Consider the following 27,951-nt stretch of genomic DNA (forward strand, 5'->3'; position numbering starts at 1 on the left):
CCCGCACAGCCCGCTGCTACCTCCTTCCCAAGATCCACAAACAGGACTGCCCTGGTAGACCCATCGTTTCAGCCTGTTCTTGCCCCACGGAACTTATCTCTTCCTATCTCGGCTCTATCTTTTCTCCCCTTGTCCGGTCTCTTCCCACCTACATCTGCGACTCTTCTGACACCCTCCGCCACTTTAACAGTTTCCAGTTCCCTGGCCCCAACCGCTTCCTTTTCACCATGGACGTACAATCCCTCTACACCTCCATCCCCCACCCGGATGGCCTGAGGGCGCTCCGCTTCTTCCTTGAACAGAGGCCCAACCAGTCCCCATCCACCACCACCCTCCTCCGCCTGGCTGAACTTGTTCTCACATTGAACAACTTCTTCTTTGACTCCACTCATTTCCTCCAAATCAAAGGTGTTGCTATGGGTACCCGCATGGGTCCTAGCTATGCCTGCCTTTTCGTGGAATATGTGGAACACTTTGTTCCAGTCCTACTCGGGTCCCCTCCCTCACCTCTTTTTCCGGTACATTGATGACTGTATCGGTGCCGTTTCCTGCTCTCGCCCTGAACTAGACAATTTCATTCACTTTGCCTCCAATTTCCACCCTTCCCTCACCTTCACATGGTCCATCTCCGACTCTTCCCTTCCCTTCCTCGACTTCTCCGTCTCCATTTCCATTTCTGGGGCTAGGGTATTGACCAACATTCACTACAAGTCCACTGACTCCCACAGCTACCTGAACTACACTTCCTCCCACCCTGCCTCCTGTAAGGACTCTATTCCATTCTCCCAGTTTCTCCGTCTCCGCCGCATCTGCTCCGATGATGCCACCTTCCACACCAGTGCTTCTGACATGTCTTCCTTTTTCCTCAACCGATGATTCCCCTCTACCGTGGTTGACACGGCCCTCGACCGTGTCCGTTCTATCTCCCGCACTTCTGCCCTTCCCCCCTGCCCCTCCCTCCCGGAACCACGATAGGGTTCCCATTGTCCTCACCTTTCTCCCCACCAGCCTCCACATTCAACGGATCATCCTCCGCCATTTCCGCCACCAACAAACGCATCTTCCCTTCCCCTCCCCTTTCAGCATTCCATAGGGACCGCTCCCTCCGAGACACTCTAGTCCACTCCTCTATCACCCCCAGCACCCCTTCCCCTTTGCCCGGCACATTCCTGTGCAAGCGCAGCGGATGCGACACCTGCCCTTATACCTCCCCCCTTCCCACTGTCCAGGGCCCCAAACACCCCTTCCAGGTGAAACAGCGATTTACTTGTACTTCTTGCAATCTAGTATACTGTATTCGCTGCTCACGATGTGGTCTTCTCTACATTGGGGAGACCAAACGCAGATTGGGTGACTGCTTTGCGGAACACCTCTGTTCAGTCCGTAAGGGTGACACCGAGCTTCCGGTCTCCTGTCATTTTAATTCACCACCCCATTCCCACTCGGACCTCACCGTCCTCGGGCTCTTGCATTGTTCCACGGAAACCCAGCGTAAGCTCGAGGAACAGCACCTCATCTTCCAGACTCAATATCGAGTTCAACAATTTCTGATCATAACCTCGGCCCCTATTCCATTTTTACATATTTTTTATGCACACCTTTGTTTTGTGCCCTCCCCCCTTTTTTTCTCTCCCACATGGCAGCTGTCTCTCATTCTGCCAGCGCATTTCACACCTAATCTAGAGCCGTCTTTTGTCTCTCCACTAGTCCTATCACCATCTCGTCTCGTTTTGAATACCTCTTAATGTCTCTTCACTTCTCTTTTGTTCTTTCATCCCCATTTCCCAGCCCCCAAACTGGTCTTTTAATCTGTTTCATTTCCTGTGCTTTTTCAGTCCTGACGAAGGGTTTCAACCTGAAACGTTGACTCTATTTCTCTCTCCACGGATGTTGCCTGGCCTAAGTTTTTCCAGCATTTTCTGTTGTTATTAAAGACTATTTACTTTGGGTGGTGAGGGGTCATGAATTGAAAATTGTTACTGAACGAGAGAAGAGAGGTTAGAAGAAAAGTCTTTGCACAGGGAGTAGTTGAGGCAAAGATCATTGAAATAATTACCAACTTTTCCCTTAAAAGATACAATCAGAGGTAGATACTATGGTAGAGAGAAGGGCAATGTTATCAAGTTTGCATTGTTCTAACAAAGAGCCAGATCAGAGACGATGGACCAAGTGGCAGCGTCTTGTGCTGCAAACATTTATGGCTGTATGATTCATGGGGAATCTGGGAGTGACCAACAGGTACTCATGACGTAGCATGGGAAATGTGCATGTATTGTGGTCTTGGCTGCAGGTGAATGTGGTGTATTTTGTAGATCTCCCATGACTGTTTTCACTATTGTGGCCCTTTCAATAAGGGTTATTGTGAACAAGTTCCTGCCAACTTGGGTAGCCTGAATTCAGTAACTTTAGAAAGTAATTCAGATAGAGAATTGTGTATTCTGTCCAGCTATGCAAGAGCATTTATTTGGGATATTGTACTCCTTTCTGAAGTACAGAGAGGGTGTATGCTTAATTAGCAAAAATAGATTGCTATACGGTTTGATTTTGGTATGATTAGCACTGGTATTTAGCTAGTGTCATCTTCGCTGCCAACTTAACATGACAGTTGTCTGCAATGTTACAATATGCTTACAGGATCTAAGGTCTCTCGTTTCCCTTGTGTGCATTCCTCTTCATTTCTGAAAACCTCCTAAGGAAAATAGTTCTGAAAAATGTAATAAAATCACGTTAGGTGATTGTAATTTTTCACACATACCTCGATTTTTATTTGTAATAAATCTGCTTTCTTTATATAGTATCAACACCCTTGTGAAAATTAGCAAAAGTGCGGGGACACTGTTAAAACCACATGCAGTAAGACTTATCCCCACCTTGTTGGAATCGCTAAGTGTACTTGAGCCACAGGTCCTCAATTATTTGAGTCTACGTGCCACAGAGCAAGAGAAGGTAAAGCATAATATCTAATGTTTGAATTGTACAGTATATTTTCTAATAAATTCATCTAACTTGAACATTTTTGCTTTTATTTTAAATACTAGGCTGCTATGGACAGTGCCAGACTTAGTGCAGCTAAATCTTCTCCAATGATGGAGACCATCAACATGGTAAGTGTGAAAAGGTTAAGCAAATAACTATTGTTTTAATCTGTAAACTAAAAGAAACTGTCTTGCTGGGAAGTAAGGTTATTTTGCTTTCCAGTACAGATCTACTGCTGATCCAATACTTACAAAATTCTGGTTTTAAAATTGTCCCTTTCGCAAGTCTAATCTTTTTCTCTTGGTAGTAAATGTGACCTTTTATACCCTTTGACTATTGGAGTTGCACTATTTACACTTGCCTACCGGGTTAATAGTTAAGATTTTACAATTTTAAATAGTAAGAGATACATTTCCATTCGTGCCTGCATCTTTTTTACTTTATAGTGTCTCCAACATCTAGATGCATCTGTTCTGGGAGATCTAGTTCCCAAGTTGTGCGAACTGCTGAAGAGTGGAGTAGGTCTTGGAACCAAAGTGAGTCTTGAAATACCATAAAAGAGATATTTACAACGAATGTTTTTGATGACACTTGCATTTCAGCTTTACTACCACATGGAGTAGTTGATGTGAATAGCATAGATGCATTTAAGGGGAAGCTAGATAAGTATAGGGAGGGAGAAAGGAATAAAAGGTTATGATGATAGGGTTAGATGAAGAGGCTCGTGTGGAGCATAAACACCAGCACAAACTAGGTGGGCTGAATGGCCTGTTTCTGTGCTGCAAATTCTATCTGATAAATTTTCCCTGCTGATAAAATATGTGGGCTGGTAAGAAACCAACAGCTATTTAATAATCCACTGTGTATGGTTTGTGGGATTTAGAGCCCTTAACTACATCTTTCCAACACTCCACTGTCCAAGCTAATATGAAGAATTCTCACTGGAGTTAGATATAGGAGAATTACAAGTACCTGTGGAACTGTCACCCAGCAGAAGTTAACATCTTCAAATTGAGGTGGAGAGGAAAAAGAGAGCAACTTGAAAGTAATATTGTATATAACTGATTGAAGTAATTTTCTTAGTTCCAAATATAAACAAAATTTGAACTTTGAGTGTTACTTTAATAACATGATTATATTTCTGCTCTGGTGCTTTTCACTGTTGTCATTGGGATTAATTAAAATCATCAATTTATCACATTCAACAGCAACAACTTAAATTTCTATAGCACCTTTAACATAGTAAAACGTCCCAAGGCGCTTCACAGGAGCGTTGGCAAACAAAATTTGATGCCGAGCCACATAAGGAGATATTAGGACAGGTGACCAAAAGCTTGGTCAAAGAGGTAGATTTTAAGGAACGTTTTAAAAGGAGGATAGAGAGGTGGAGAGGTTTAGGGAAGGATTCCAGAGCTATGGGCCTTGGCAGCTGAAGGCACTGCTGCTAATGGTGGAACAATTAAAATCAGGGATGCTCTAGAGGCCAGAATTGGAGGAGCGCAGATATGTCGGAGGGTTATAGAGCTGGAGGAGATTACAGAGATAGGATGGGGGGGGCATGGCCATGGAGGGATTTGAAAACCAGGATGAGAATTTTAAAATCAAGGCGCTGCTTAACCAGGAACCAATGAGGTCAGCGAGCACAGAGGTGATGGTGCGAGTTAGGACAGTAAAGCTCATCAAAATGCTAACCTCCCTGGATAATATGCTGTTCTGATTTACAGGGAGGATGTGCCCATGTGGTAGTTTTTTTGACGACCAAATGTCCACAAGACTTAACTCCTTATGCAGGTTAGTATACAGACTAATTGCTGTTTGACACTGTTTATTTTATTTTAGGGGCAGCTGTAAAAAGCCAAGTGTCACAAGTTGTTTAACAGTGATACCTGTTTTCCATCTTAAATTCATATAATTATACAGCACAGGTGGCCATTCGGCCCACCATGCCTGTGCCAGCTCTTTGAAAGAGCTATCCAATTAGTCCCAGTCCCCTGTTCTTTCCCCATAGCCCTGCAAAATCTTCCCCTTCAAGTATTTATCCAATTCCCTTTTGAAAGTTATTATTGAATCTGCGTCCAGCACCCTTTCAGGCAGCGCATTCCAGATTGTATATAGATGCCATTGCAAAGTCAAGTGACTACATTTGCTCACATTATGTTTTGTTAACGTTAGTGTTAAACTCTTAAGTTGAAAACGAACTATTGCAACAATGGTGAAAAAAATGTGCGCCGTACAAAGATCAAAAACTGTTGCCTGAAAAGGGAGACTATTTGCATTGTCTTGATTCTGTTGTAACATTGTGTTCTCTCATTACTGACAGGTAAATTGATGAGTGCCCTGCTGTCTGGTTTAAATGATCGTAGCAGTGTCATACGAAAAGCATTCGCTGTTGCAATAGGTCATTTGGTTCGGGTGAGTTTCTACAGTACTTAAAAGTGTTGTGTGACTTTAGGTGCTAACTAACTGGGAAACAGAAAGAAAGGAAGATAATTGGGTTTGGCACAGTATGAACCTTTGTGCTGCAAAACGCTTGGACACCTTTGGAATTTGTTGTCAGCATTTAGCAATGCCGAACAATTATTGCATCTGTGAGATGTAGAGTAAACCTCCTTTTACTTTGCCTCAAAGTGTACTTTAACTGCTTGCTTTAAAGCCTCGTTGCAGCAGTGTAATTTTTGCTTTTCCCTTTTCCAAAGCCAGCTGCCCTCCACTCTCGATGAGAATGCTAATTTGTGCTCAACCAGGGTCTTGAAACCAAATGCAACCATATTCAGAAGGACTTGGATCTTTTAGATAGCTGGGCCACGAGGTGGCGGATACAGGCCAATATGGATATGTAAAATAATTGGTATGGGGCAAGAAACAAAAAGAGGGTGTATATGTTGCATGAAACAACCCTAGACCCATTCAGATTAGGAAAGGGATCCTGGGGATATTGTGAAATAAATGGTCAGCCTGATGCTTAACTGCAGTGTAAAAAGACAAGTATGATACTGTATTGCATTAGCAGAGAATCAAGTCAGATGATGTATTATTGCTGTATAAAAACAGTGGTCAAAATTCACCTGGAGAGCACTGTTTTGGCATTTTGGTCCCCAAGACATAGTTTTATGAGCAACAAAAATGTGTGTGTATATTAGAAGTTTAAATTACGGATTAAGGAAGTTGGGCTTTGGAAAGGAGGCTTTAAGGTGACATAAGATTATGGACATAATTGGGAAAATTGTGCATTTCGGTGAAAGGTGACTGAGATAAAAATGAGGAAGTAAGAAAAGAAGGCAGGTGGAACACTCACCCAAAGAGTCACATACTTGTGGGATACATTACTGGAGAAGGCCTCTGAAGCAAATGGTATAAATGGGTTCAAGAGACAATTAAATGTTTCTGTAGAGAGAAAGGATTGAGGAATATGGTGAGGTGGGATTGATCTGTCAAAAAGAGGGCTTGTTGGGCCCAATGAAAGAAAGATTTGCATCAATACAACACTTTTTACTTCCTTGGGCATCACAAAGCATTTCGCAACCAATTAATTAGTCTTTTTGTTGAAGTGCAACCACATTTTGTCAGCAAATGCAGCCAATTTGCACACAGCAGGGTCCCACACGTAGCATGGCAATTGATCAGTCAATCTGTCTTTGGAGTTAGTTGAGGAATGAATGCTGGCCAGGATTCGGATGGCTACCACTAGTCTAGACTGACCTTTGACCCTTTCCAGTTCCTAAAAATTCTAAATAATAAATGGTCCATTTGTGCTGTGGACCTGCACCCACTATGAACTGAGTTGAGACTTTTGCAACCAATGCCACTTTTTTTTTTACTCGTTCCTGGGATGTGAGCATCGCTGGCAAGGCCAGAATTTATTGTCCATCCCTAATTGCTCTTGAGAAGGTAGTGGTGAGCCGCCTTTTTGAACCGCTACAGTCCATGTGGTGAAGGTACTCTGAGCTGTTAGGGAGAGAGTTCCAGGATTTTGACCCAGCGACGATGAAGGAACGGCGATATACTTCCAAGTCAGGATGGTGTGTAACTTGGAGGGGAACTTGGAGGTGGCGGTGTTCCCATGCACCTACTGCCCTTGTCCTTCTAGGTGGTAGAGGTCGTGGGTTTGGGAGCTGCTGTCGAAGAAGCCTTAGCGAGTTGCTGCAGTGCATCTTGTAGATGATACACACTGCAGTCACGGTGCACTGGTGGTGGTGGTGGGGGAGAATGTTTAAAGTGGTAGATAGGGTGCCAATCAAGCGGGCTGCTTTGGCCTGGTCAGTGTCGAGCTTCTTGAGTGTTGTTGGAGCTGCACTCATCCAGGCAAGTGGAGTGTATTCCATCAAACTCCTGACTTGTGCCTTGTAGATGGTGGAAAGGCTTTGGGGAGTCGGGAGGAGGTGAGACATTTGCCGCAGAATACCCAGCCTCTGACCTGCTCTTGTAGCCACAGTATTTATGTGGCTGGTCCAGTTAAGTTTCTGGTCAATGGTGACCCCCAGGATGTTGATGGTGGTGGATTTGCCGATGGTAATGCCGTTGAATGTCAAGGGGCGGTGGTTAGACTCTCGCTTGTTGGAGATAGTCATTGCCTGGCACTTGTGTGGTGCAAATGTCACTTGCCACTTATCAGCCCAACCCTCAATGTTGTCCAGGTCTTGCTGCATGCAGGCATGGACTGCTTCATTATCTGGAGAGTTGTGAATCAAACTGAACACTGCAATCATCAGTGAACATCCCCACTTCTGACCTTATGATGGGGGGAAGGTCATTGATGAAGCAGCTGAAAATGGTTGGGCCTAGGACACTGCCCCGAGGAACTCCTGCAGCGATGTCCTGGGGCTGAAATGATTGACCCCCAACAACCACAACCATCTTCCCTTGTGCTAGGTATGGCTCCAGCCAGTGGAAAGTTGTCCCCTTGATTCCCATTGACTTCAATTTTACTCCGGCTCCTTGATGCCACACTTAGCCAAATGCTGCCTTGATGTCAAGGGCAGTCACTCTCACCTCACCTCTGGAATTCAATTCTTTGTCTATGTTTGGACCAAGGCTGTAATGAGGCCTGGAGCTGTGGGGTCCTGGCGGAACCCAAACTGAGCAGGTTATTGATGAGTAAGTGCCGCTTGATAGCACTGTCGATGACACCTTCCATCACTTTCTGATGATTGAGAGTAGACTGATGGGGCAGTAATTGGCCAGATTGGATTTGTCCTGGTTTTTGTAGACAGGACATACCTGGGCAGGATTACACTTCTGCTGCTGCTGCTGATGGTCCTCAGCGCCTCAATGATACCCAATTTTGAGCTGCTAGATCTGTTCTGAATCTATCCCATTTAGCATAGTGGTAGTGCCACACAACACGATGGAGGGTGTCCTCAGCGTGAAGATGAGTCTTCGTCTCCACAAGGACTGTGCGATGGTCGCTGCTACCAATGCTGATATGGTAGATTGGTGAGGACGAGGTCAAGTAGGGTTTTTCCCTCGTGTTGGTTCTATCACCACCTGTTGCAGGCCCAGACTGGCAGCTATGTCCTTCGAGACTCAGCCAGCTCGGTCAGTAGTGGTGCTACCGAGCCACTCTTGGTGATGGACATTGAAGTCCCCCACCCAGAGTACATGTGCCCTTGCTACCCTCAGTGCTTTTTCCAAGTGGTGTTCAAAATGGAGGAGTACTGATTCATCAGCTGAGGAAGGGTGGTAGGTGGTAACCGGTAGGAGGTTTCCTTGCCCATGCTTGACCTGAAGCCATGCGACTTCATGGGGTCCGGAGTCAATGTTGAGGACTCCCAGGGCCACTCCCTCCCGACTGTATACCACTGTACTGCCACCTCTGGTGGGTCTGTCCTGCTGGTGGGACAGGACATACCCAGGGATGGTGATGGAGGAGACATTGGCTGAAAGGTATGATTCTGTATGTCAGGCTTGACTAGTCTGTGGGACAGCTCTCCCAATTTTGAAACAAGTCCCCAGATGTTAGTGAAGAGGACTTTGCAGGGTCAACTGGGCTGGGTGTCATTGTCGTGTCCGAAGTCGGTGCTGAGGTCAATGCTGGGTGGTCTGTAGCGTTTTGTTACAACTGAGTGGCTTTTTCAGAGGGCAGTTAAGAGTCAACCGCATTGCTGTGGGTCTGGAGTCATATATAGGCCAGACCGGGTAAAGACAGCAGATTTCCTTAGTGAACCAGATGGGTTTTTATGACAATCCAATAGTTTCATGGTCATCATTACTGATGCTAGCTTTTTATTCCAGATTTATTTAATTACCTGAATTTAAATTTCCCAGCTGTCGTGTTGGGATTTTTAGTCCAGTAACATTACCACTATGCTACCGTTCAGCCAGCAGAGAGAGAGGAGACTTTCATCACATCGGTCTCCACTGGATTTGAATCTAGGTCTCTGAGCTGAAATCATAGTGGCCTTAATTGCTACCTTATCCATTTCTGCTGAATGGTCATCCTTAATGTTCTACAGCTATGCTGAAATTTGTTTAGTAGGTTGGCTACATTTGTATTCGGATTACAGGAACACATATCTGAAATTGGGTCAACGCAGAGTGACTGTATAGTGAGAAAGATAAGGGGGCACCTTTAAAATAAACTTGTCTTACAATTTACAGTATTACTGTTTTTTCAATGCTCTATTACTGCAGGAGAACAGACTTCTGTAAGTGGATCGAAATGTGCTGAGGGAATGGGTCACGCTCAAGCAGATGTCCTTTAACTTGAATAAGTGCAGTGTAATGCACATGGGCAGGACCAATACCAAGTGTACTTACCTGCTACATTGTACCGAATTAAAATTAGTTGAGAGATCGCTTGACGCTATTGTTCATAACTCCCTAAAGGTTGCTGCTTTGTGCGTGGCCAATGCCAAGAAACTGTAGCCAAAGCAAACAGGGTATTAGGTTGCATAAATATAATTATCCAATATAAAACAGCACAGCGCTTGTCCTTGTGCAAGACCCTAGTTAGACCCCATTTGGAATACTGCATCCAGTTTTGGTTCCCTCACATGGTGGACTTTTGGAAAAAGTCTAAAGGAGTGCCTCGAGGCTGATCCCCAGTTTAAAAGACCTGAGTTATTCAGAAATTCTTGAAAGGCTGGGCCTATTCCCTTTAGAAATGCGTAGACTTTGGGATGATTCGATAACAGTATGCAGAACTGTTAAAGGGCTTGATTGTGTTCCTCTTGAGAGGCTATTTCAACGAGATAGATGGGTTGGGGATGACCAGAGCTCATGCATATAAGCTGCATAAGGGTATGGCTAGGTTAGATGTTAGATGGTTCTTCTTTTCCCAGAGGATAGACCTATGGAACAAGTTACCGGCTTGTGGTGAATGTAGACTCTCCACGTGCCTGAGAGAGAGAAAGCGCTAGACCAGTTCCTGACTAGGAAGATCACACATTATAAAATGTAGGTAAAATACCAGGTGGCATATACATTGGTCTTGTGGTCCCCTGGACTAGATTCGATCGCCTAAGAGTATCAGAGAGGATTTTCCCAAATTGTTTTTTTCCTGATTGGCCTTGGGTTTCTTTTGCCTCTCCCAGGAGAGATCACATGACTGATGGTGGGTGGGTGTGCTGGTGGGAATGGGTGCCTAATCGTGACGCTCCAGGCATTCTGTGGGGCAAGTTCGATGGACCAGCTGGTCTTTTCCTGCCCGTCGATTTAGTATGTTTGTACGCTCGTATTTCATGCGAACCTTGTAATAATCCAAAACTGTACTATTATCTTGCAGACAGCACGGCCCAATAGCACTGAGAAGTTATTTCAAAAACTCAGCATGTGGTATCTCGAAAAAGATGGTAAATATATCTGTATATTAAAATCGTTATGTCCTATCACCTATCAATTTATGGAGATTTCCATGTAAATTGTGTCCACACCCAGTTACATTGGTAATAGCCTGTGTTGCCAGCAAGTTGAGCTCTGAAAGGGGCATCCCATTTAGAATATTTAGCCACTTGTCATGTTTTTCAGTCATAAAAGCCTGCAACTACAATTCCCTATTAAAGAGCTTGGTTTGAGTCTACCTGCAATTCCAGCTCTGGCCACTGGGCTGCTCTGTATCATTTTGCTGTTCATTAAATCCTCTGTCAGAAATCTTACTAAAGTAGCAGATGAGATTTTAGTCTTTTCAAAGCAGTAACAATTTAAAAGCTCCATGGTATTATTAGTATGGCTCAATTTACCCCCATCGGTGCAATCGCAATAGGATTTGTGAATTAACTTTATTAATTTTATTTTAGCCAGTGTTGCTAATCAAATAAATTTTTTGTTTTCTCAACCTCCCTACTGAAATCTCACTACAACCAGAGCAAACACATTTTTATTAAGAATCAAAGCCTGAATCATCTAATTCTGAAAAGGGCCACTGTTCCAACTGAGTCACAAATATATGTACAATATTAATTTTATATTGAAAAGGCATCTGCTATAAAATAGGGTTACTTTATGAATTGGGTGACTACCAGCTGCTGGGAAAATGGGCCTATCAGGATCTAGCTGGTAAAACGTTTGCTTGTTAGATTAAAATTGACTGCAGAAATCAGTTAATGGTTCTTTATGTCACGGTGGTGCTGTCGGAAGATCCGGTTGGATATTTTTGTTTTTCCAGGGGGCAAGATTGAATATATGTGACAAGTTAAATGAGGTTTACCAAAGCTCACCATTCCCTAACTTGGTTGGTCTTCCAGAATATGATTATATGTAAGGTCCAAATAGAAAGGTTAGTACAAAAATAAGGGCACCAGATTGGAGTGGGGCAGATTTTTTCAAGATGAAGGAGTTTGCCCAGTTGAGATGGAAATAGAAATAGGCAAGGGCAACATTTCCCCTAAGCTGTGCGGGCGCAGCCTCACGTCGATCGCGAAGTCCCGCACAGGCCGCTCACCAGCTGTTGATGCTGGAGAAGATACCGTGTCTCTGAGAAAAAGAAATTAATGGGGACATTGGGCACAGGACTGTAAATCAACAATGGGACTTTTTTTTTTTAAAAGATTGCAACGGTGCAGAATAAATATATACCATTTATTTTTTTTAAACTACTTCAGTTTCAGAAAGCCCTGGATAAAGAAAGAGAGGTTTTAAAGGAAAATATGCCTTATAGCTATGATGAAAAGAAGGAAAGGATAAGCAAAGCAATGCAGGCAGTATGAAGAGAGAATCTAAAGAAATATTAAACCGAACATTAAAGTTTACACAAATCGATCAATACAAATTGTTAAATGTGAGGTTGGAACCCTAAGAGAAGAGGATCGTGAGTTAGTAGAGGATAACCGGAAATCGACGGGGATACTTAAGTTCTTCCCTTCAATGTCTACGTTTACATAAGAGATGGACATTGGGGAGGGGATAAATCCTGAATTGGTTAAAAGCCAGACAAGAGGTATTGTAATAAATAAAAGGAAAGTATAGTCTCCGTTTTAGAATTTGTACATAGAATTTCATACATTTCATCTCTATGTACGAAATGGATTAACAGCAACTGTCTAATGCTTTCTTTTTCACTGATTTTATGGTTGACCTTTATCGTTAACATCTGTTGGAACCGACAAAGCACAACTTAGCAACAGGATAGTTGCTGGTTGTAACTAAGCTAAAAAGAGCAGTTCTTTAAAAACATACCTACAAGAATGGACTTAGGTGAAAGAGCTTCTAATTTTGTAGCTATCATACACATGTAATGGAGAGGGTTGAGGAAGGTAGTGTGGTTGATGTCTATATGCACTTTCAAAAGGCGTTTGACATAATAGATATGTTGGCAGTATTGAAGCCCATGGGATTAAAGGGACAGTGGCAGGGTGGATACAGTATTGGCTAAAAGACAGAAAACCGAGAGCAGTGGTGAATGGTTGTTTTTCAGACTGGAAGGGAGTATACAGTGGTATCCCCAAGGGTTGGTACTAGGACCACTGTTCTTTTTGATATATATTAATAACCTGGATTTGGATATACAGGACATCATTTCAAAGTTTGCAGATGACACAAAATTTGGAAATGTAGTAAACAGTGAGGAGGATAATAACAAGCTTCAGGGGGACAGAGATAGACCAGTGAAATGGACAGATACATGGCAGATGCAATTTAACACTGAAGTGTGAAGTGATGCATTTTGGTAGGAAGAATGAAGAAAAGCAATATAAACAAAATGGTACAATTTTAGAGAGAGTGCAGGAACAGAGACACCTGGGGGAGTATGTACACAAATCTTTGACAGTGGCAGGACAAGTTGAGAAAGCTGTTAAAAAAGCATACGGCATCCTTGGTTTTATAAACAGGCATAGAATACAAAAGCAAGGAAGTTATGTTGAACCTTTATAAATCGCTGGTTCGGCCCCAGCTGGAGTATTGTGTCCAATTCTGGGCACCACACTTCAGGAAGGATGTCAAGGCCTTAGAGAGGGTGCAGAGGGGATTTACTAGGATGGTACCAGGGATGTGGGACTTCAGTTACCTGGAGAAGCTGTGGTTGTTCTCCTTAGATCAGAGAAGGTTATGGGGAAATTTTATAGAGATGTTCAGAATCATGAAAGGTTTTGATAGAGTAAATAAGGAGAAACTACTTCTAGTGGCAGATGGGTCGGTAACTAGAGGGGGCAGATTTACGGTAATTGGCAAAAGAACCAGCAGATGCAAGATGAGGAAACAACATTTTATACAGCAAGTTGTGATCTGGAATGCACTGCCTGTAAGGGTGGTGGAAGCAGATTCAATAATAACTTTCCAATGGGAACTGGATAAATACTTGAAGTGGAAATTTTGCAGGACTATGGGGAAAGAGCAGGGGAGTGGGACTAATTGGATAGCTCTTTCAAAGAGCTGGCACAAAGATGGGCCGAATGGCCTGTGCTGTGTGATTCTGTGTGGGTTAACCCTTGTACTAGCATATTTCACCAAAAATAAACTTATCTAGCATATCTACTCATTTTTAAACTGACATGTCTAAAGAGATGTAATTTGAAAGTGAAATCTATTTCAGCACTCAAAGGGTTACAGCGAGTACAAAACAGCACCCGCATCTTGCTGCGATTTGTAAGAGTGCATGGTTTATTTGTATCCTATGTGCTAAATAAACTCTCTGGTCCATTTAACTGATTTGAGAAATTGGCCTGTCTTGTGCCTTTTCAGAGCAAGTCTATCGATCGGCGTGTGCACTGTCAGTACATGCTATCGGGCGTCACAGCCCCGATATAATCAAGCACCATGCAGTCGTGGCCTTGCCTCTTGCATTTCTCGGAATGCATGAAATCCCAGGTGAAGATAAAGGCGAAACCAATGACTCAGACTTATGGACTGAAGTATGGCAGGAAAATGTACCTGGTAGGTAAAACGTTATTTGTGCAAGTTTAAATCTGTACAACGTATAGAATTTCCTCCTCCTTAATACAGTAGTTAGATGGTGAGCCAAGTTCGGTAACTAGATTAATTTCCTGAAACAAGCCCAGTAAACCATGCAGGGGTGGTGTCCTCCCTCCATAATACTGATTTAATTAACCTTGGTGTTACAGCATATTCATAATTGTTGTTGCATTCACACTTCCAACAGTTCTGATCCTGAGTTTGAATTGAATTCTTGTTCATATTGATTTTTGGTTTGAATTCACTTCATAAATTGTCCTGTGGAAGTACAAAAAAATAATTGTAACAATTTTTTTTTTTAATTCCTAACTCCGAAAGGAAGCCCACTAAAAAGAGAACAGTGGATAGATACTCGGGCGTTATTAGCAGGAAGTATGCTGACTAAGTGACTTCAGATGATGTGTCAAACTGCAAGAGTTAAACAAAGTTCGGCCATTGTATGAATCCATAAGTTAGATTATTACCTGATCCTTTGTATCCATTATTTGATGTAACAATTTGATCATCCATGATATTGCTCACAGAAAAATTAACCTTTTTAAAAATTGTCTATCTGCTTCGCCCCTATTCTCTAATTCATCCTTTCAACTCTTATGCAGTTTGTCTTTTGTCTCTTCCTGCATGTATGCCTCTCTTGATCGCTCTCTGAATCTGTCTGTTTCTCTTTCTATATCTGTGTCTCTCCCATTCTCTGTCTTCCTCTCCCTGGTCACCACCTCCCTCCTTCCTGCTGAGATGGGAGGGAAGGAATTCTGGAATAGGCAGGCTGACTCCAGGATCAGGCAAAAGCTGTCTGGACGTGGATGGAATACCATTTTTTTTTAAAATAGGTTTACTGTGCCCTGTGTGTTTTTTTTGTTTAGTTAGGGCACCAACCAGAGTTGTGGCAGACATGGACTTCCAGAAAAATGCTTACAGCTTGTGTGTTGATGTCTTCGCTGAAATAATCAACTGCAAGTTTATCTGCAACTGATTACCAAAAACTACCAGTGCCTTATAGCAGATGAACTAAATTTTGAATATTGTATCAAATTACACTTGGGGTGGGCCCTTTTAAGACAACCAATTTTTCTATTTGCAGTTTACACTAATGGGTTAATTTGTGCTTTTGTCACAGGTAGTTTTGGTGGAATTCGACTGTACATGGCAGAATTGATCGCTATTACGCAAAAAGCTCTGCAGTCCCAATCATGGAAGATGAAAGCGCAAGGGGCCGCTGCTATGGCATCCATTGCCAAACAGCATACGGGCTCATTGGTTCCACCACACTTAGGAATTATATTGAATGCACTTTTACAAGGAATATCTGGTCGAACATGGACGGGAAAGGTAGAATGCTGCATTTAATGTTGCATTACACAAATAATTCAACTAAGGAACTTTAAAAAAGGAAACTGTGTAGAGAAACTTGGTAAAAAGATTTTACTAAGTAGATATTGCTAGTTATTTTCTTTAATCGATATGATCATGATTCTAACTTCCTCTTCATCTGCTGGCAAATTTGGCACATTGATTTCTCATTCCCATCTATTTCACCTCCAACTCTGTTTCACAGTTTCGTGTTAATAGTTAGAGTCAATGTGCAAATGGATTGGGTGTAGAATATTCCATATATGGATGCGGAGCAATCTGCTGTTAAAATATACATCCCCTTTAATTGCTTTTGTGGTTATGCATAGAGTCATAGCAGCGAGGGTATGCTGCACAGATTTACAGCCTCAAATCAAAGGAGGTAATAATCAAAACTACAGGCACTGGTCAGACCCACCTTGGGCACTGTGTCCAGTTCTGGTCACCAAGAAACAAGGGAGGCCTCCAAGTACTAGAGGCAGGGTAGGGAAGCACCATGAGGCTGACCTCTAGTTATTAAGAAAGACTTGGAGATACTTGGGCTTTTTAACCTAAGAAGGAGCCAGAGCGGAGCTCTTAGAGGTATACAAGATTGTTAATAGAAAATGTAAACCTGGAATATTACTTTAAAATAAATTGCAGGGGTAGAACAAGGGGAAAGAGACAATGTTCCTTCTAAGCTGCGCTTTGTTGTACGCAGCCTGTTTATTTCAATGTGCAGTCCCTTTAAATTTCTGCACATGTGCGGTATTTCCATTGGAAAAGCTTGTAAGCTGCCTGCGTGGTACCTTGCAGATTACTGCATGGCTTCGCACATGTGCAGCTTAAAGGGAACATTGGAAACAGATTCAAACTTAAGTAGAAGGTAGTTTTAGGACTGATATTGGGAAATTCTTCATACGCAGTGAGGAATACGTATGTATATAGAATAGACTTCGAGATATGGTAGTGGAGGCAAAATACCTGGAATCACAAACAATTGGATGCTACAGTTGAGAACTTTAGGGTGCTTCTGAATGGATGAATCAAGATGGGCTGAATGGCCTTCCTCATCTGCAATTACATCTCATCAACAGTAAGAGTAGTCACTAAGAGCGCTGTCATTATTGTTCAAGTAAGCACTACTCTCGCGGGGGGGGGTGGGGGGGGCAAAGTTCTGTATAACGACAACTTGCTCTTCTTTCAGGAGGAACTGCTGAAAGCTGTTGACAGTGTGGTGACTACATGCAGGTAAACATTAATCAGGAACACAGCATTATGATTTATGTAATAAGCTGCATTAAGTATCATGAAAGGTAACGTCAATTGCAATCTGCTAAGACCATTTGTATTTAATGAAGGATCTTGTCTGTCTCTACTGTGACATTATTTTGCTTTATCTTTTGATTTTTGTACCCAGTGCAGAGTTGCAGAAGACGGTGCCTGACCAGCCCAGTATTGACGCCATCATTCAGGTCATGTTAAAAGAATGTCACAAGGAAAATCTCCGGTACAAGATGGTTGCTTTAAAATGTATTGCTAACATATTGCAAGCCACAAAAGAAGATCATTTCCAGGATATGGTGGATATTCTGTTTCCCGTTATTAAAAAGGTAATTTAATTACACAAGTGAACACTAGCAAATCTAGTGATAGTATGATGACCAGTGGTCCATTATAAAAGATGTAATAGCAGAGCACTTGGAAAACAGTGACAGGATCGGATAAAGTCAACATGGATTTACAAAAGGTAAATCGTGCTTGACTAATCTACTGGAATTTTTTGAGGATGTAACTGGTAGAATAGATAAGGGAGAACCAGTGGATGTGGTGTATTTGGACTTTCAGAAGGCTTTCGATAAGGTCCCGCATAAGAGAATAGCATGTAAAGTTAAAGCACATGGGATTGGGGGTAAGGTACTGACTTGGATAGAGAACTGGTTGGCAGACAGGAAGCAAAGAGTTGGAATAAACGGATCTTTTTCCGAGTGGCAGGCAGTGACTAGTGGGGTACCGCAGGGATCGGTGCTAGGACCCCAGCTATTCACAATATATATTAACAATCTAGACGAGGGAACTAGATGCAATATCTCCAAGTTTGCAGACAACACAAAGCTGGGTGGGCGTGTGTGCTGAGGAGGATGCCGAGAAACTACAGTATGATTTGGACAGGTTGGGTGATTGGGCAGATGCATGGCAGATGCAGTATAATGTGGATAAATGCGAGGTTATCCACTTTGGTGGCAAAAACAGGAAGGCAGATTATTATCTGAACGGCAATAGATTGGGAAAAGGGGAAGTGCAACGAGACCTGGGTGTCCTTGTGCACCAGTCGCTGAAGGTAAGCATGCAGGTGCAGCAGGCGGTTAAGAAGACAAATGGTATGTTGGCCTTCATAGCGAAAGGATTCGAGTACAGGAACAAGGATGTCTTGCTGCAGTTGTACAGGGCCTTGGTGAGACCACAGCTTGAGTATTGTGTGCAGTTTTGGTCGCCTTATCTGAGGAAGGATGTTCTTGCCATGGAGGGAGTGCAGCGAAGATTCACCAGACTGATACCTGGGATGACAGGAATGACGTATGAGGAGAGATTGGGTCAATTGGGTTTATATTCGCTGGAGTTTAGAAGAATGAGAGGGGATCTCATTGAAACTTTAAAAATTCTAACAGGACTAGACAGACTAGATGCAGGAAGGATGTTCCCAATGGCAGGGGAGTCCAGAACCAGGGGTCACAGTCTAAAGATAAGGGGTAAGCCATTTAGGACAGAGATGAGGAGGAATTTCTTCACCCAGAGTGTGGTGAACCTGTGGAATTCTCTACCACAAAAGGCATTTGAGACCAATTCATTAAATATATTCAAAAAGGAGTTAGATATATTTCTTACGGCTAAAGGGATATGGGGAGAAAGCAGGGACAGGGTACTGAATTTGAATGATCAGCCATGATCTCATTAAATGGCGGAGCAGGCTCGAGGGGCCGAATGGCCTACTCCTGCTCCTATCTTCTATGTTTCTATGTGGTAGTCATGAGAAGATTTTGCAGTTGCTTCATTCTGGTAGTTTTGAAGTTTATTTCTGAAATACTACTTTTGTCAGTTACTAGCAACCGTGATAGGAGTTTTTTTCCCATGTCATAAGAACATAAGAAGCAGGAGTAGGCCATACGGCCCCTTGGGCCTGCTCCGCCATTCAATAGGATCATGGCTGATCCGAATCTAGACTCACGTCCACTTCCCTGCCCTCTCCCCGTAACCCCTAATTCCCTTATCTGCTAGGAAACTGTCTATCTCCATTTTAAACTTATTTAATGTTGCAGCTTCCACAGCTCTCTGGGGTAGCAAATTCCATAGATTTACTATCCTCTGAGTGAAGAAGTTTCTCCTCATCTCAGTTTTGAAAGGGCAGCCCCTTATTCTTAGATTATGCTCCCTAGTTCTAGTCTCACCCATCAGTGGAAACATCCTCACCGCATCCACCCGATCAAGCCTCCTCACAATGTTATATGTTTCGATAAGATCGCCTCTCATTCTTCTGAACTCCAATGAGTAGAGTCCCAACCTACTCAACCTTTCCTCATACGTCAACCCCCTCATCTCCGGAATCAACCGAGTGAACCTTCTCTGAACCGCCTCGAGAGCAAGTATATCTTTTCTTAAATATGGAAACCAAAACTGCACGCAGTATTCCAGGTGTGGCCTCACCAATACCCTGTATAACTGCAGCAAGACTTCCCTGTTTTTATACTCCATCCCCCTTGCAATAAAAGCCAAGATTCCATTGGCCTTCCTGATCACCTGCTGCACCTGCATACTAACTTTTTGTGTTTCATGCACCAGGACCCCCAGATCCCTTTGTACTGTAGCACTTTGCAGTTTCTCTCCATTTAGATAATAACTTGCTCTTTGATTTTTTCTGCCAAAGTGCATAACCTCACACTTTCCAACATTATATTGCATCTGCCAAATCTCTGCCCACTCACTTAGCCTGTCTATGTCCTTTTGCAGGTTTTTTATGTCATCCTCACTCATTGCTGTCCCTCCCATCTTTGTATCGTCAGCAGACCTGGATATGTTGCACTCGGTCCCTTCCTCCAAATCGTTAATATAGATTGTAAAGAGTTGGGGTCCCAGCACTGACCCCTGCGGAACACCACTAGTTACTGATTGCCAGCCCGAGAATGAACCATTTATCCCAACTCTTTGTTTTCTGTTAGATAGCCAATCTTCCACCCATGCCAGTATATTACCCCCAATCCTGTGATTTCTTATCTTGATCAGTAATCTTTTGTGTGGAACCTTGTCAAATGCCTTTTGGAAGTCCAAATACACTACATCCACTGGTTCCCCTTTATCCACCCTGTATGTTACATCCTCAAAGAATTCGAGCAAATTTGTCAAACATGACTTCCCCTTCATAAAACCATGCTGACTCTGTCCTATTAAATTATGTTTATCCAAATGCTCTGTTACTGTTTCCTTAATAATGGACTCCAACATTTTGCCAACCACAGATGTTAGGCTAACTGGTCTATAGTTTCCAGCTTTTTGTCTACTTCCCTTCTTAAATAAGGGTGTTACATTAGCAGTTTTCCAATCTGCCGGGACCTTTCCTGAGTCCAGGGAGTTCTGGAAAATAATCACCAATGCATCCACAATCCCTACCGCCACTTCTCTCAAGACCCTAGGATGTAGGCCATCAGGTCCGGGGGATTTATCTGCTTTTAAGTCCCATTATTTTACTGAGTACCATCTCCTTAGTGATTTTAATCGTGTTTAGCTCCTCCCCTCCCCATTGCCCCCTGTTTATCCAGTGTTGGGATATTTTTTAGTGTCCTCTACTGTAAAGACTGATACAAAATATTTGTTCAGTGTCTTTGCCATCTCCATGTTCCCCACCACTAGTTTCCCGGTCCCATTCTCTAAGGGACCAACGTTCACTTTAGCCACCCTTTTTCTTTTTATATAGCTGTAGAAACTCTTGCTAGCTGTTTTTATATTTTTTGCTAGTTTACTTTCATAATCTATCTTCCCTTTCTTAATTAATCTTTTAGTTATTCTTTGCTGGCTTTTAAATGCTTCCCAATCTTCTATCCTCCCACTAGATTTGGCTACTTTATATGCCCTTGTTTTCAGTCGGATACTATCCTTTATTACTAAGCCACGGATGGCTGTCTTTTCTTTTACTCCCCTTTTTCCTCAGTGGAATATATTTATCTTGAAAGATGTGAAATATCTCCTTGAATGTAGACCACTGCTCTTGTACCGTCTTACACTTTAATCTGTTTTCCCAGTCCACTTTAGTCAATTCTACTCTCATACCTTCATAGTCTCCTTTATTTAAGCTCAGTATGCTGGTTTGAGATCCAACTCTCTCACCCTCAAACTGAATTTGGAATTCAACCATATTATGGTCACTCATTCCAAGTGGATCCTTTACTAGGACATTTTTTATTAATCCTGTTTCATTACACAGGACCAGATCTAAGATTGCCTGTCCCCTGGTTGGTTCAGTTACATACTGCTCAAGGAACCCGTCCCTAATACACTCTATGAACTCTTCCTCAAGGCTGCCATGCCTAATTTGATTAGTCCAGTCAATATGAAAGTTAAAATCCCCCATGATTATAGCTGTTCCCTTATTACAAGCCCCAACTATTTCCTGATTTATACTCCGACCAACAGAGTTGCAACTGTTAGGAGGCCTATAGACTACGCCCACTAGTGACTTTTTCCCCTTCTTATTCCTTATCTCCACCCAAACTATTTCACTATCCTGATCCTTTGACCCAATATCATTTCTGACTATTGCAGTGATTCCATCCTTGATTAACATAGCAACCCCACCTCCCTTTCCTTCCTGTCTGTCCTTCCTAATTGTCAAATACCCTTGTATGTTTAGTTCCCAGTCATGATTATCTTGCAGCCATGTTTCCGTAATAGCCACCAGATCATACCCATGTGTAGTTATTTGTACCGTCAACTCGTCAATTTTGTTACGAATGCTGCGTGCATTCAGATAAAGAACTTTCAAATATGTTTTCACAGAATCACAGAAACCCCACAGTGCAGATAGAGGCCATTTCGGCCCATCGAGCCTGCACCGACACATATCCCACCCGATCCCCGTAACCCCACGTATTTAATCCCCCTAACACTAAGGGTCAATTTATCATAGCCAATCAACCTAACCCGCACATCTTTGGACTATGGGAGGAAACCGGAGCACCCGGAGGAAACCCACGCAAACACGGGGAGAATGTGCAAACTCCACACAGACAGTCACCCGAGGCCAGATTCGAACCCGGGCCCCTGGCGCTGTGAGGCAACAGTGCTAACCACTATGCCACCGTCTGACAATTTATTCCTGCTTTTACCCCTTTTACTACTTTACCTTTATCATTATACATTCTGTCCCTTCCTGACACGCTCTGGTTTTTAATTCCCCCACTGCTACCTTGCTCTATTGCCTTCTCTGCTGTCATTTTTATTTTTCGCTCTCTTAAAACCTCCCCCCCACTAATTAGTTTAAAGCCCTCTCTACGGCCCTAGTTATTAGATTCGCCAGGACTCTAGTCCCAGCACTGGCCAAGTGAAGTCCGTCCCAACGGAACAGCTCTCTCCTGTCCCAGTACTGGTGCCAGTGTCCCAGGAAGCAAAACCCATTTCTCCCACACCAGGCTTTGAGCCACGCATTTAACTCTCTAATTTTATTTACCCTAGCCAAATTTGTACGTGGCTCAGGTAGTAATCCAGAGATTATTACCCTTGTGGTTCTGCTTTTTAATTTGGCCCCTAGCTGCTCAAACTCCCTCAGCAGAACCTCCTTCCTTGTCCTATCTATGTCATTGGTACCAACATGGACCACGACAACTGGATCCTCCCCCTCCCACTCCAAGTTTCTCTCCAGTCCAGAGGAGATGTCCTTAACCCTGGCACCGGGCAGGCAACACAGCCTTCGGGACTCTCGCTCTCGGCTGCAAAGAACTCTATCTATCCCCCTAACGATACTATCCCCTACCACTACAACATTTCTTTTATCTCCCCCCGCTCCACGGTGCTGTGGCCGGGTTGCTCATCCTCCCCGCAGTCCCCGTTCCCATCCTCACAGGGAGTAAGAGCCTCAAACCTGTTGGACAAGAGCAAGGGCTGTGGCTCCTCCAACACTACCTCCTGGATCCCCGTACCTGCCTCACTTCTAGTCACACCATCCTGACCCTGGCCACGGACTACATCTGAATTAATTAATCTAATTGGTGTGACTACCTCCTGATACACGGAGTCCAGGTAACTCTCCCCCTCCCTGATGTGTCTGTGTTTGAAGCTCGGACTCCAGCTCTTCAACACGGAGCCGGAATTCCTCGAGCAGCCAACACTTACTGCAAATGTGATCACTGTGAGCATCAATGGTGTCCACCAGCTCCCACATATTGCAGCAGCAACACATCACCTGATCTCCCATTCTATGTAATTAATTTAATTTATTAATATTATTCTTAAATACCCTCTGCCCCGATTCTAGATGATGAATATCGCACCTTAGAAACTATAAACCACAGAGTTTAAGCTTCAAAAGAGAGAAATACTCACCAACCAATCACTTACCCGCTTTCTGGTGACGTCACACTTGGATTACTTTTTACCTCTCTCCTTCCCTCTGAGGTCCGAGACTGGAGATTGGTACGCCTTACCTGGGTCTCTGAAGCCTTTTTAAGCTTCCTGCTCGCGCCTCCCGCCGACACCCGCGGTCTGAGGCCTTACCTGGGTCTCTGAAGCCTTTTCAAGCTTCCTGCTCGCGCCTCCCGCCGACACCCGCGGTCTGAGGCTTTACCTGGGTCTCTGAAGCCTTTTTAAGCTTCCCGCTCGCGCCTCCCGCCGACACCCGCGGTCTGTGGCCTTACCTGGGTCTCTGAAGCCTTTTCAAGCTTCCCCCTCCCGCCGACACCCGCGGCCTGAGGCCTTACCTGGGTCTCTGAAGCCTTTTTAAGCTTCCCGCTCACGCCTCCCGCCGACACCCGCGGTCTGTGGCCTTACCTGGATCTCTGAAGCCTTTTCACAAAATGGTATGAAATTGAGAAAAATTGTGCCAAAGTTAGAATCCTAGAAATATAGAATGGTTACAGCACAGAAGGGGGCCATTCAGCCCGTCGAGTCCGTACCGGCTCCTTGCAAGAGCACTTCAGCTATTCCTACTCCTCGTAGCCCTGCTAAGAGTTTTTCCTTCAGGTACTTATCCAATTCCCTTTTGAAAGCCACGATTGAATCTGCCTCCACCACCCTCAGGCAGTGCATTCCAAATCCTAACCACTCGCTGCGTAAAAAAGTTTTTCCTCATGTCGCCTTTGGTTCTTCTGCCAATCACCTTAAATCTGTGTCCCCTGGTTCTCGACCCTTCCGCCAATGGGAACAGTTCTCTCTATCTACTCTGTCTAGAACCCTCATGATTTTGAACACCTCTATCAAATCTCCTCTCAACCTTCTCTGCTTTAAGAACAACAACTCCAGCTTCTCTTGTCTATCCACGTACCATTCCAGTAAATCTCCTCTGCACCCTTTCTAATGCCTTCACATCCTTCCTAAAGTGTGGTGCCCAGAATTGGACACAGTACTCCAGTTGAGGTCGGACCAGTGTTTTATAAAGGTTCATTATAAGATCCTTGCTTTTGTACTCTATGCCTCTATTTATGAAGCCCAGGATCCCGTATGCTTTTTTAACCGCTTTCTCAACCTGCCCTGCCACCTTCAACGATTTGTGCACATATACCCCCAGTCTCTCTCTTCATGCACCCTCTTTAGGATTGTACCCTTTAGTTTATTTTGCTTCTCCTCGTTCTTCCTACCAAAATGCATCACTTTGCACTTTTCTGCATTAAATTTCATCTGCCATGTGTCCGCCCATTCCACCAGCCTATCTATGTCCTCTTGAAGTCTATCACTATCCTGTTCACTATACTTCCAAGTTTTGTGTCATCTGCAGATTTTGAAATTGTGCCCTGTACACCCAAGTCCTCTTCTTCTGAGGCAGTCCCTCGGAACCGAGGATGACGTGCTTCCACATTAAAAATGAGTTTGCAGGTGACTGATGAGTCCAATGCGGGACCTAGAGTCTCTGTCACAGGTGGGGCAGACGGTGGTTGAAGGGGCGGGTGTGTGGGGTGCTTGGGTTGACTTGCGCTGCCTGCGCTTGGCTTCCGCTTGCTCCCAGCGAAGAGACTCAAGGTGTTCGGCGCCTTCCCGGATGCTTCTCCTCCACTTTGTGCGGTCTTGGGCCAGGGATTCCCAGGTGTTGGTGGGGATGTTACACTTTTTCAAGGAGGCTTTGAGGGTGTCCTTGAAGCGTTTCCTCTGCCCACCTGGGGCTCTCTTGCCGTGCCGGAGCTCCGAATAGAGCGCTTGTTTTGGGAGTCTCGTATCGGGCATGCGGACAATGTGACCCGTCCATCGGAGCTGATTGAGCGTGGTCAGAGCTTCGATGTTGGCCTGAGCAAGAACACAGACGTTGGTGCGCCTATTCTGCCAATGGATTTGCAGGATCTTGCGGAGGCAGCGTTGGTGGTTCCTCTCCAGTGCTTTGAGGTGCCTGCTGTACATGGTCCATGTCTCTGAGGCATACAGCAGGGCAGGTATCACTGCTGCCCTGTAGACCATGAGCTTAGTGCCGGGTTTGAGGTCCTGGTCTTCAAACACTCTCTTCCTCAGGCGACCGAAGGCTGCACTGGCACACTGAAGGCGGTGTTGGACTTCGTCGTCAACGTCTGCCCTTGTTGACAGTAGGCTCCCAAGGTATGGAAATTGGTCCACGTTGTCCAAGGCCTTGTCGTGGATTTTGATAATCGGGGGCAGCACTGTGTGGCGGGGGCAGGTTGGTAGAGGACCTTTGTCTTACGGATGTTTAGTGTAAGGCCCATGCTCTCGTATGCTTCAGTGAAGGTGTTTACGATGGTTTGGAGTTCGACCTCCGAGTGAGCGCAGACGCAAGCATCGTCTGCATACTGTAATTCGATGACAGAGGATGGGACGACCTTGGATCTGGACTGGAGGCGACGGAGGTTGAACCCAAGTCCAAGTCATTAATCTATCTTATATATATATATAAACGGATACTTCTATCTATCTGTCTAGCTGTCTGTCCTCACGTGTGCGTCTGTCCGGCTATGCGCTCGAAAGTTATAGGGCATACCTACGCGTGCGTTACGTCGAAAGAAAGCTTACCGTTCCGAAACGGTCGTAAGCATATTTACGTTTCGGCCGGACAAAAATCGCGCCCGCGGTATCCGAAAAACGTTCAACATTCCGCTCATTAGCATCTCATTATCCGCTCATTAGCGATAGAGTGACCTCGAGGTCGACCAATCGTACGCCGGGTTGCTGACGCGTGCGACCGGGTCCTCCTACAGTCGAGTGACGGGACGATTGACCAATCCTACGCTTTGGTGACCTAACGGTCGACCAGTCGGTGCGTGTGTGGGCGGGCTTTATCGTTCTGAACCGAGGTGAGTCGCCGCCATCTTGATTCCAAACTTTTCCTTTCTTTTTCCCGCTTTCTGCGTCTTTCAAAAAAACGTTGCTTTTAAAACACATATTGTTTTTTTAAAAAGTTACTTACTTTCTAAATCTTTTATCTAATCTCATTAATTTTCCTACCTTTCCCCGTTTTTCCAGGTAGGCCTCGAAGCCTCGGCCTCTCCTCCGCACCCACACCCGAGCTAGGCACCTCACGGCCCCAGTCAACAAGCGGCCCCCGATCGCCGCCATCTTTGTGAAGGCTGGAGGGGCGGGCCTCAGCCGAGCGCCGCTACCTTAGTAAAGGATGCGCACGCAGCAGGAGCAGCTGAGACGCGGCGTCTCTGTTCCCCGCTCGTGTCGGGCGGGCGGGGGCTTGGAGAGCGGGAAGGGTTACCCCGGCAACCGGCCGTCTCTCACAGCCGCAATCGGCGCTCTTCAAGCCAGATCGGGAGGGCGGGGCCATGTCAGTGCGTGGGGCGGCACGGAGCTCCGTGCAGCCGGCGCTGGGCTCCGGTGCTTTGTGGCCTGCGGGCCGAACAGCGGCTGCGGACCTCGAGCTGACCGGGGCGCTGGACTCGGCTGGGCCATGTCTTTGCGGGTGTTCGCCTCGGCCAACGGCATCAGGTTGACGGCCGAGGCCACCAAAAGCGTCCAAGGGAACGCGTTCATCCAGGTGCCGAGGCCCGGGCCCCGGGGCGGAAAGAGGGATTGGAGCGGGGGATGAGGGCTCAGGCAGGGGAGAGGCAGAGGGGGGAGGAGGGGGAGAGGGAGGAAGGGGGTAGGGAGGTGGTGAGAGGGAGGAGGTGGTGAGAGGGAGGAGGGGGGGAGGAGAGCGAGAGGAGGGGGGAGGAGAGCGAGAGGAGGGGGGAGGAGAGAGAGAGGAGGGGGGAGGAGAGAGAGAGGAGGGGGGAGGAGAGAGAGAGAGGAGGGGGGAGGAGAGAGAGAGAGGAGGGGGGAGGAGAGAGAGAGAGGAGGGGGGAGGAGAGAGAGAGAGGAGGGGGGAGGAGAGAGAGAGAGGAGGGGGGAGGAGAGAGAGAGAGGAGGGGGGAGGAGAGAGAGAGAGGAGGGGGGGAGGAGAGAGGAGGGGGGAGGAGGAGAGAGAGAGAGGAGGGGGGAGGAGAGAGAGAGAGGAGGGGGGAGGAGAGAGAGAGAGAGAGGAGGGGGGAGGAGAGAGAGAGAGAGAGGAGGGGGGAGGAGAGAGAGAGGAGGGGGGGAGGAGAGAGGGAGGAGGGGGGGAGGGGAGGGGGGGAGGAGAGAGGGAGGAGGGGGGAGGAGAGAGAGAGAGGAGGGGGGAGGAGAGAGAGAGGAGGGGAGGAGAGAGAGAGAGAGGAGGGGGGAGGAGAGAGAGAGAGGAGGGGGGAGGAGAGAGAGAGAGGAGGGGGGAGGAGAGAGAGAGAGGAGGGGGGAGGAGAGAGAGAGAGGAGGGGGGGAGGAGAGAGAGAGAGGAGGGGGGGAGGAGAGAGAGGAGGGGGGAGGAGGAGAGAGAGAGAGGAGGGGGGAGGAGAGAGAGAGAGGAGGGGGGAGGAGAGAGAGAGAGGAGGGGGGGAGGAGAGAGAGAGGAGGGGGGAGGAGAGAGGAGGGGGGAGGAGAGAGAGAGGAGGGGGGGAGGAGAGAGGAGGGGGGGAGGAGAGAGGGAGGAGGGGGGAGGGGAGGGGGGAGGAGAGAGGGAGGAGATGAGGAGGGGGGAGGAGAAAGGGAGGAGGGGGGAGGAGAAAGGGAGGAGGGGGGAGGAGAGCGGGAGGAGGGGGAGGAGAGCGGGAGGAGGGGGGGAGAGCGGGAGGAGGGGGGAGGAGAAGG

At 45.5% G+C, this 27,951-nt stretch overlaps 1 protein-coding gene across 1 annotated transcript in view; it reads left to right on the top strand.

Moving 5' to 3' along the window:
* The window catches only part of ecpas (Ecm29 proteasome adaptor and scaffold), a 167,180-nt gene that overhangs the window by 128,465 nt on the left and 10,764 nt on the right, over positions 1-27,951 (top strand). The window contains 10 exon segments of the mRNA XM_085992949.1: positions 2,796-2,946; positions 3,039-3,104; positions 3,423-3,512; positions 4,701-4,767; positions 5,297-5,388; positions 10,700-10,766; positions 14,092-14,283; positions 15,440-15,651; positions 16,859-16,902; positions 17,072-17,264. Coding sequence (XP_085849075.1) covers positions 2,796-2,946; positions 3,039-3,104; positions 3,423-3,512; positions 4,701-4,767; positions 5,297-5,388; positions 10,700-10,766; positions 14,092-14,283; positions 15,440-15,651; positions 16,859-16,902; positions 17,072-17,264 — 1,174 coding nt within the window.

This window comes from Somniosus microcephalus, chromosome 1, assembly GCF_052327205.1.
Source record: "Somniosus microcephalus isolate GS21.2 chromosome 1, FLI_Smic_1.0, whole genome shotgun sequence".
NCBI lineage: Eukaryota > Metazoa > Chordata > Chondrichthyes > Squaliformes > Somniosidae > Somniosus > Somniosus microcephalus.